This window comes from Nansenia antarctica (assembly GCF_963989245.1).
Source record: "Nansenia antarctica genome assembly, chromosome: 12".
Lineage (NCBI taxonomy): Eukaryota > Metazoa > Chordata > Actinopteri > Argentiniformes > Microstomatidae > Nansenia > Nansenia antarctica.
This window is the reverse complement of record NC_137682.1, coordinates 7,123,143-7,134,035: the sequence shown is the minus strand read 5'-3', so window position 1 is coordinate 7,134,035 and position 10,893 is coordinate 7,123,143. Positions and strand designations below refer to the sequence as shown.

The following is a 10,893-nucleotide window of genomic DNA, read 5'->3' as shown; positions in this document are numbered from 1 at the left end:
CCCCCCTTGCATAGATGGGTGTGTGCGCTGTTGTAATCATGTAGGCGTATGCTTCGGAAGCATGTTAGGATATACAATCAAGTTTGTTGTGCAATCAAGTTATTTGTCTTTATAACATGTAAATACATTGTTTAGTTCATATATTTGACGATGCATAAGTCATTTATTTAAAATAAATATCCCAGATTAATCGTGATTAATCACGAAATATCCCAGATTAATCTCCACCCTCCTAAATGTATCACTGTAGCTCCATCTGAGTCACTCACAGTGACCCTTCTCTTCTGCCCGTGCTCTTGTTTGCAACCCGATTTTCACGTGTTGCATGAAATTAAAACGTGCAACATAACCTCTTCAGCTTTCAATACCATCGTTTTGTAGATGAGCTGTGTCCATTCGATTATATGTTTGATATAGATATAAGTTTGAAGTCTGTGCCTATGGTTAAAATCTTTGGTAGAATCCCTGGGGCTGGTCAAAGTTACCAGGCAACTGCCTCCCGTCCCAACATTACATTGTGTATATTGTCGAGTCTGACTTAGTGAGCCTAATCCTCCAATAACCCTGCTAAAAGTTCCCATAGCAATATAGATGGCCCCATGTGTGTTGGATGAGGGCTGATGGTTAAAAATACCTCTTCCTTTGTCTTATTCTTATTCTGGACCTTATTTTTCTTTTTTCTTCTTCAGCCCAGCAGTCCAGTCAGTCACCCATGACATCAGATGCTTCATCGCCCCGGGCCTACGTGTCACCCAGAAACGGCACGCCCCAGACCAGTTTCCTGACCCACAAACCCCTGATGAACATACCTCCTGCCTCCTCTTCTCAAGCAAAGGTGAGCAGCAGAGTCTGAAGTCAAACCAAAGGTATTGAGGTAGCAGTGGCTAATTTGAGCATCTTTTTTTGATTTTTTTATTGAGCCAAAACAATGTTCACAGGTTATGTTGGATCAACGCTCATTTTCATTTACACAACAGATATACACAAATATATTCAAGTATTTTCAATATATTTGGAGCAGTATCAAGACATGGAAAAAACAGAAAACAAATAAACAGACAAAAAAATAAATAATCAAGAATAAACAAAAGATGTAAGAGTTCTGTCCTTATCTACCCTGTATCCTGTATCTATCTTGTACCCTTCTACCCTGTACCCTTCTAATTTGATCATCTTAACCCCTACTGTTATGTATTGAAGTGTTATTTTTGAGCTATGTGAACCACCGTAGTTGGAGTGATGAAAAGCGTATAGGTAACTAGTGTTGCCCGGGCAGGAATGCGGAAGTGATACTATGCCTGTATACCTGCGGTTTGGTCAGTAAAGCTACGGAGATATATCAAAGTGTTTCGCCGCCTCTGCCTCCATTCTTTATTGTGAATGATAGATGTTATTGGCTATATACATAACAAAACAATTGGCGACGAGGATCGACGAACTTGTGCGGCGGTTTTGTTTCCCCCTGGATTACAAATTATCCCCGGCGGGAGTCATGATCAGGGCGGTGTGCGTGCTGTGAAGGTTCGGGAAAAGAGAAACTCACACACTGCGCATATTGGAGGAGAGGAGAGTAAACAAGTAAGTGAAACGGACTTGCTTAAAGTGGGAAAATGCCGATGACTGGAGCATTTGGACAGTTTGATGACACTTTAGAGACTTGGAATGCTTACACTGAACGGTTTGAGTTTTTTGTTATTGCTAATGACATTAAAGATAACAAGGTGGTGGCAACCTTCCTTAGCATAATAGGAGCTAAAACGTTTGGCTTGCTAAGGGACTTACTCCAACCAAACAAGCCAGGTGCCTATTCTTACAAGGACATTGTGACGACGTTAAATGGACATTTTTGCCCAAAGCCTTTGGTGATTGCAGAGCGGTTCAGGTTCCACAAGAGGAATCAAGAGGAAGGTGAATCCATTACTCAATATGTAGCAGTACTGAGGAAATTGACTGAACATTGTCAGTTTGGCACATCACTGTGTGACACTCTGCGTGACAGACTTGTGTGTGGATTAAGGAGTGAGGCAATACAGAAGCGCCTGCTCACAGAGGAGCACCTCACATTTAAGACAGCTGTGGATATTGCAATATCAATGGAGCTAGCTACCAGGGAAGCACTGCAGCTAGGGGCTGCCTCAAGAGTGCATGGTGTAGCAGCCACACATGATAGACAGAGAGGGGGTACCCTGGAATGTTATCGTTGTGGGAAACGTGATCACCTGTCATCAGAATGCTTGGCGAGGGAGCTCCTATGCCGTCACTGTGACAAGAGGGGACACATTGAGCGGGTTTGTAGAGCTAAGAGAGAGAAGTCAAAAAAGGACACCTTTAAAGATAGGAAAAAGTCAGACAAGGCAAACACAGACAACTGGCGGTCAAAGAAGAAACTGCACAGTGTTAAGCAGGGACAGACAAGCAGCAGTGGAACAGACTCAGAAGAGGAGTTACCAATAAAGGTGTTAACTGTAAAAGGAGGCTCGGCAGCCTATAGTGTCACCCCGTTATTGGAAGGACATCCCATTACGATGGAAATCGATACTGGAGCCGCTGTATCACTAATGTCAGAGACACTGTTCAAGAAAAAACTGAACCATATGCCATTGACTCAGGCAAAGCTCATTCTAAAATGAGCTGATATACAGAGGCTGGTGAAGATTGGGGGTCATTGAGCCAGTACCATACAGCGACTGGGCCACCCCCGTGGTCCCGGTAATCAAGAGAGATGGATCAGTTCGCCTGTGTGGTGACTTCAAGGTAACTGTTAACCTGGTGCTGACTGTTGAACAATACCCTCTTCCAGTGATTGAGGACCTGTTTGCTGGGTTGGCTGGTGGTAAGAAATTCAGTAAAATCGATCTGAACCAGGCCTACCTAGAGATGCATGTGGAAAAAGAGTCACAGGAGCTCCTCACCATCACCACCCACAAGGGTCTCTATAGATATCACCGTCTGCCGTTTGGCATCACCTCCGCCCCGGCAGTGTTCCAGAGGGCCATGGATCAGGTCCTGAGTGGTCTCTCTGGTGTGCAATGCTATCTGGATGATATCTTGGTGACTGGAAAGGATGATGAAGAACATCTGCTGAACCTGGATAAAACTCTGGGAAGACTTGAAGAATATGGCTTACGTGTTCGCCAGGAAAAATGCGACTTCTTCAAGGCAGCAGTGGAATACCTGGGCCATGTCATCGATGCAGACGGGCTCCACACAGCGCCCTCTAAAGTGACCGCCATTTCAGAGGCTCCTGCTCCCGAGAATGTGAGCCAGTTGAGATCTTTCCTTGGGCTTCTAAACTATTATGGCAAGTTTATTCCACAGCTGGCTACGCGGCTAAAGCCGTTGCACGAACTACTGAGGGAGGGCAAAACATGGTCATGGTCAAAAGAATGTGACGCAGCGTTTAACATAGCCAAAGCAGCATTGACCGACAAGAGGGTGTTAACACACTTCGACCCGTCCTTGCCTCTCCAACTCGCATGTGACGCGTCGCCATATGGAGTGGGCGCCGTGGTGTCCTATATCACACCGACTGGAGAAGACAAACCCATTGCGTTTGCGTCACGTACGCTGAGCACAGCAGAAAGGAACTATCCACAGATAGAGAAAGAAGCATTAAGCATTATCTTTGGAATTAAAAAGTTCCACACTTACCTGTTCGGAAGGAGGTTTACCCTGCTGACCGACCATCGTCCTTTGACATCCATCTTGGGTCCGTATGCAGGGATACCGACCCTGGCAGCAAGCTGCATGCAGCGCTGGGCACTGCTCCTCAGTGCTCACAACTATGACATTAAGTACCGGAGGTCAGGGGCACACGCCAATGCGGATGCTTTGTCACGCCTTCCACTTCCTGATCACCCTAAGAGCAAGGAGCAAACCATTTTCTACTTTGACATGGTGGAGAGTGCCCCGGTGACTGCTCACCGGGTCAGGAAGGAAACAAAGGGGGACCCCATCCTCTCCAGGGTGTTTGACCGCGTTATGAGAGGGGATCTGTCACAGGTTCCTGACGCACCACCGGATCTTCAGCCTTACCTTTCGCGGGGGAAGGAGTTGACGGTGACGGCTGGATGCTTGCTCTGGGGCATGCGGGTCATAATCCCGACAAAGCTGAGAGAACCAGTCCTGAGAGAGCTACACTCAGGCCATTGTGGTATCGTCAGGATGAAAGAGCTTGCACGCAGTTACTTCTGGTGGCCTGGGCTAGACTATGACATTGAATCTAAAGCCAGATCATGCCCATCATGTCAAGTCATCAGAAACACACCAAGCCTGGCTCCGCTGCATCCTTGGGACTGGCCAGCGTGTCCCTGGCAACGAGTTCATCTGGATTTGGCAGGACCAGTTGATGGAGCTAAGCTGCTGGTGGCCGTGGACGCACACTCAAAGTGGCCTGAGGTGGCTGTCATGTCCACCATCACCTCGGGGAAGACCATTCAGATATTGAGGGAGATGTTTGGTCGATTTGGACTCCCTGAGCAGATAGTCACTGATAATGGGCCATCTTTTGTATCAACAGAGATGGAGGACTTCCTACAGATTACAGAACAATGGAATTAAGCACATCCTTTCAAGTCCATACCATCCATCCAGCAACGGATTGGCTGAGAGAATGGTGCAAACTGTAAAACATGCCCTCAAAGCATCCAAGAGTGAGGCTCCCTTGAAGCAACGCCTTGATACTTTTCTACTCAAGTATCGTAATACCCCTCATGCAACGACTGGGACCTCGCCAGCTTACCTTCTAATGAAGAGGCAGCTTCGGACACGTCTTGATCTGCTGCGACCTACCTCAACGGAAACATCAGTCCACGAGAAACAGCAGGAACAAGTAAATCAGCGAGCTAAGTGGTCTAAAGACAGACAGTTTGATGTTGGAGACTCTGTCCTCGCACGCAACTACACTACTAAGGAGAAATGGACCCCTGCCACGGTCCTCCGGAAGACTGGACCTGTTTCCTATCATGTTCACACCAAAGACCATCAGACATGGCGTAGGCACGTGGACCAGTTGTTGCCTAGAGAGCTAGGAGTGACCAGCCCCACATCCGGGGCATCAGGATTCGCGTTCACGGACGAGCTGACACCACACCTGAGCATGCCGGTACCTGCAGCGACCACACCTTCGCCGCCTGCAGTAGAGCCAGCACCTCCAGACCCCTCGGTGATCGAATGCCCTGTGATCGAGCTTGAACCCAGCCCTTCTCCGGTGCTGAGGCGCTATCCCCCAAGAGACAGGAAACCTCCTGAGCGCCTGGTGCTAACCCTGTCTACCATCTCTCCCTAGTTGACATTTAATGTGTATGATGCTAATGTGAACATTATCATTTAAGGGGGGAGGAAATATGTTATGTATTGAAGTGTTATTTTTGAGCTATGTGAACCACCGTAGTTGGAGTGATGAAAAGCGTATAGGTAACTAGTGTTGCCCGGGCAGGAATGCGGAAGTGATACTATGCCTGTATACCTGCGGTTTGGTCAGTAAAGCTACGGAGATATATCAAAGTGTTTCGCCGCCTCTGCCTCCATTCTTTATTGTGAATGATAGATGTTATTGGCTATATACATAACACCTACCCCCTATCAAACTCTGTTCTTATGCATCTCCCATCGTCTCCCTTTCTTTGCCATTCTTTTTCCTTCTGTCACTCATTCTCCTTCTGTCCCTCTCTAGGTAAATGTTTCAGCAGGAAAACCAGGACCACTTGTTATCCAGCCTCCAGCAGAGAAACGTCCAGAGGACCCTCGAATGCTTCAGCAGCGAAGGTAACAGCTGTTTCACTGTATAACGATGACTGATAATCTGTAAATATTCAGAGGGTTGTAGAACAAATGAATGCTCGTATGGGCTCTGTGTTAGTTTTGTCATTGTTTGTGTGTAATTTCTATAAATCGATTCAGGTTGACAAACAACGGGAATCACCCCTTATGCATGGGGTCTTCATAGTGATTGTGATTACACTTAGGAAGCCTGAATAGATGAAGACCTAGTATAAATGTGGTCTACCTCTTTCACCGGGAAGCTACCTAGTCAGGAAGTGATTCGCGTGATGGTGAGCTCAGACTCTTGACGTTCTTTCTTCCAGCAGTCAGAGGAGTCCGTCACCAGGACCAAATCACCATTCTGTGGGCAATTCCACTGGTGCTTCCAGCTCCACCAATCCAGGCCAGGGCAGCACCCCAGGCGGCCTGCTCACACCCACGTTGGCCTCGCACTTTGACGAGAATCTCATCAGGCATGTCCAGGGCTGGCCCGCCGAGCACCCTGAGAAGCAGGTACGTAAAGGGCATCGAAAAGGGCATCAAGATAAAGACTAGTTGATTGTAAAGCACATCATGTTCCGCTTCTCAACTGTGACGGGACGTCATTATGATGTGTTTCTCAGTCTGCTTTCCCCTCTGTTTCAGGCGGCACGGTTACGGGAGGACGTCCACAACATGGGCGGTCTCTACATGTCTGAGATCTGCACTGAACTCAAAAACCTCAGATCCTTAGTCAGAGTGTGTGAGATCCAGGCCACCCTGAGGGAGCAGAGGTCAGAACACACACACACACACACACACACACACACACACACACACACACACACACTCACACACACACACACACACACACACACACAGGAACCTATATATTTCCATCAGAATTATATATATTTTTGTTTTTAACATAATTGTAATCATTTAAAAGGAAGGAATCTGTGATTCAAACAGCTAAAATGTCACCCTGACATTTTTGGGGGGTAAACCATTGAGGGATGGGGCTGGAGAAATTTAACCACTCTCAGAGCTAGGCTACACTATGACAAAACATTAGTCAGAGTCTTCAAAGTTATCATTTGTCCCAATGATCAGAAAAATAAGATATATTGATATATATCTTTTTTTTAAGTCACCCACACACCATTCTGTTTTTACTGAAATACTAACTAGAATGGTGAAAACTGTTTCTCTCTTTTCTTCCCCAGAATACTGTTTCTAAGACAGCAGAGCAAAGAACTGGATAAGCTGAAGAATCAGAACTCCTACATGGTCTGAGAACCTGCGTTGGGAGAGAAGGACGATGACCTGCTTTAGGCTGCGGTGGAAAAGCCCCTAGGATGGTCCTGGTGTGCCCGGTCCGAACACTTCTGTGAGCAAGGCTAGAGGAAAGAGACTGGGAACTGCTGAAGAAGTTATAGGTCACGCAACGAAGTCTGCTATCACTCAAAAAGTGTCAATTTCTTCTGGGTGTCTGAGATGTAGGAATTGTGCTGTGAAAACCGAGGCTTGAGGAGGACCAAGGATCAAGGATGGCCAGGCTTTTCATTGCCGCACAAACAGTGAATGCTGAGGAAGTTAAAAGACTGTGGCCTATTCTTACCTGAAAGACACTTTCAGCGGACCTCTCTGGACCGTTGTTCTCAGTTTCTGAAGTAACTCTTGCGTAGCTGTTGGTCAGGAATATATGGTTTGGTTTTCTGGCTTGTGACTTCAAGAAAGAAAAAAACTGAGTGGTCTTCAATTGACTTGAAATTTTACAAATCAGATGAAACCATTTCCCGGAAGCATTGGGCTTGAGAAAAGAAACTGATTTGCAGAGAAGTAATATCTTTCAGCACAGACTGGGTTGGCAGAAGAAGACTCCAAGAAAATAGCCACCTGATTCCTTCCGCACTCATGAACTTACTGCACTCATGTTCAGTAAGGAATCATTATATAAAAACTTGATCGGTTCAATATTCACTGAAAATGTGTTTTCTGTAAACTCTCACCGATGTATAGCTGCTGGATAGTGAGGGGTCTCTAGTATCCCACCGCAATCAGGCTAACGGATGATTGGTCCAGCCCGTTCTGTGACAGCTTAATGTTGAGCCAAGACACGAGGATGAGAGAGGCCACTCAGAATGTCCTGCTCCATGGTTACCATGGTTATTGGGTTAACCTTCTGGTGACCCCTCTCTCTTAATCCTTCCCCCTAACATTAGCCCCCAGATGAAGACCGACACTCGCGTCCCCTGAACACACTTAAGAGGTTACTTCATCAGTACCCCCCCCCCCCCTTGTTTTTGTGATTTTGGTTGGCGAAGATTTAATTTCCTTATCATGCAGTTTCTCAAGAGATTGTGAAAGAAAAGATAGTAAACGGTCTTTAGTTTCACATGGTTATGTAAACTTAAATTATTGTTGCACATTATTGTTTGCGTCCTTGTGAAGATGGAAGGAGTTTTTTATTTTATTTTATATTGGGGACTCATTTCTCTTGCCTATGCCAGAGAAGCCAGCATATCTATGGTGTCCGTTTTAGGACATCTTCAGTTCTCAGTCAGATAGATCTAGTTATCAGATCAGACTCCTATACTCCATCGGGTGTGCGAACAAACAGCCATACTCCCAGGCTTAGGCCTGATGTGAAAAGGCTGTACTCCCTAAGCCTTAGACAACAAGGCTACACTTCCTATAGATAGGGCTATACTCTATACTATACTCGTAAGGCCTTACACAAAAAGCCCTATGTAAAGAACTGTGATCCATGGGTGCCAGCCAGTACCTGTTATGTGGGTTCTTGTTTGTTTCTAACTGTATTATTAATGTGCTCACGTTCATGTGTTTTGATGGGGTGGTTGGTCTGACACCCATGGAAATGCAAAACTTTGCATTGGTATGAAATAGTTTTTTGAACCCATGTTTTTCAAATGAAACCATATTAGCGATTTTCTGAACAGGTTCGCCTGTCGTACATTTATTGTTATTGATTATTAAGTGAGTATACTGTAGCCTTTTCATCTGAGGAGTGACTGAGTGTAGCAGAGTATAGCGCACGGAGTATAGCGTATTGCGTATGGCAGTGTCACCCGAGGAAGTAAAGCAGTTTGATTTGAGAACTACATCCTTTTGATCTGACAACCGACTCCCATTGGCCTGAGAACTGAGGATGTCCTAAAGTGGACACCGTACACACATCACTAGTTTAATGGCCTCGATAGTCTACATTTGTTTTAGAGAATTCAAACTTTTATAGAATTCATGAAATAATGTATGTTTTATATGGTTACATTTACACAAGTGTGGTGTCTCTTCCATAATCCACACAACTTGTCCTTGTCCGATAATCTACTCTCTCTCCCTCTTCCGAAGCCTCCCCAATTAGTGACATTGTAAAGGCACCAGCCACAACTCTGCAGAACCGGAGCACTGGGGTGGGGGGGGGGTGGGGGCATTAACTTTGTATATTATTTCATAAAGTATATGAGAATAAAGGAAACTATTCTACCACATATTTTTGTGTCATCCTTTTTGCTTTTTTTACGGGATCTCCACAATGCTGTTTTATAAACCTGCTGTACATGTACAATACATCACATCACCCACACACAGTCAGTGGAAATGTCTCAGTGACATCCTAGCTTCTCAAGGAATTTCCTGGTTGAGGATTTTCTCATGAATCAACTGTGATAGAAACTCCCATTTGAAAAGCTGTATTATTATTATTGTGCACTGAAACCTCATTCTGACAAATACATGTTGTTGACTCATCCCTCCTTCCGTTTTACAATTCCAATGGAAATAAATAACATTCATTGTATGGCTGTTTAGTATCTATAAGATATACAACTACTTTTAATAGTCTATGGGCCGGTTTCACAGACAAGGCTTAAGCCTAGTCCTGGACTAAATCACACTTTCAATGTAAAATCTCCATTGAAGATGCTTTTTAGTCCAGGATTAGGCTTAAGCCTTGTCTGTGAAACTGGCCCTAAGTGGATCATAGACTTATTGTATGAAACTGAATCCCTTAATGGAAAATAATCTATCCCATATCCATAATTGTGTTTGCAACAATGAATTCAAGTAATACAGCAAAGAACATGGCTGGAAATGTGTTTATTTGGTTTTACCACAAAGCATTTAGTGCAAATCCAGCACATGCAATGCAGTTTCTGCATCATCTTTCGTGTGAGGAATAGTGGTAGCTGCATCAAGTTATGTGTATGTTTGTCACTGGCAGGTAATGGGGAGTTTGTCAAGATCAAGAGAAAATTATAAAAATGTGCTGAGTTAGTAGTTAGGTAGTGACATCCTAATCTGTAATTGATTCCTATGCAAATCAGAGACCCTTTAAAAACCAATATATTCATTCCAAAAGTCTTTCTTCGTCTAGCATTATGACTGCCTATGGCCCCTGGCTGAACAGAGATGACTTTTCTTGCGATGACTGATGGATAGATGGTCCACTTACTTAGACAAATGTAGTTGTTGTAAGTCGCTTTGGATAAAGGCGTCGGCTAAATACCCAAAATGTAGAAATTTGACGATCATAGTTAAGCTGCACCCGCACAGAATAACCACAGGGGGGTGCTCTTTGCTAATGCAAGGGTATCTTCTTCCAACTTGTGTGTGAGTAAGTTATGTGTGCACGCATGTTTTTGATATTGTCAATCGTCTCACTTTTAATAGGTGAGCTGTAACACAAATATGCCAGGGAGAAAAAGGAAAATGGACATAAAGACCTTTTTTAGTCGAAGGGCAGCAGAGACAAGTACAGGGACACAGGTCTTACAATACTAGTGTTTTACAGTGCAGTTACTTTAGAGTTGAGAATAGCTAAATCTGTAATGTTTTGTTTCTAAGGAGATTGAACCAGGCCACCTGCTAGGAAAGATGTAGATTACTACCTGGGTCATTTTTTAAATATGGTGCCATTTGGACTTCATAACTTGTGAAAAATAAATTGTTGATTTATCTATATTTTAATGTTCTATTATATAAAGGACATATCTAGCTTGCTGAAAAACATAGTGGTCGAGCTCAGGCACCTACATTTTATTTTATTTAGAATACCCTCTGTTGTTGAATAGGGCGAGTGTCTCCAGAACAGAGTGGACACATAACAGGGTGGACACTAACAGTGTG

The 10,893-nt window shown here is 44.6% G+C and overlaps 1 protein-coding gene across 1 annotated transcript in view; it reads left to right on the top strand.

The window, feature by feature from the left end:
* The window catches only part of LOC308168741 (WW domain-containing adapter protein with coiled-coil-like), a gene marked incomplete at its 5' end in the record, with an annotated part of 19,950 nt that extends 11,943 nt beyond the window's left edge, over positions 1-8,007 (top strand). The window contains 5 exons of the mRNA XM_080543374.1: positions 690-835; positions 5,675-5,766; positions 6,087-6,276; positions 6,409-6,536; positions 6,969-8,007. Of these exons, the coding sequence (XP_080399500.1) occupies positions 690-835; positions 5,675-5,766; positions 6,087-6,276; positions 6,409-6,536; positions 6,969-7,038 (626 nt within the window). The 3' untranslated portion in view covers positions 7,039-8,007. The remainder of the gene's footprint in view (positions 1-689; positions 836-5,674; positions 5,767-6,086; positions 6,277-6,408; positions 6,537-6,968) is intronic.
* Positions 8,008-10,893: the final 2,886 nt, after the last annotated feature.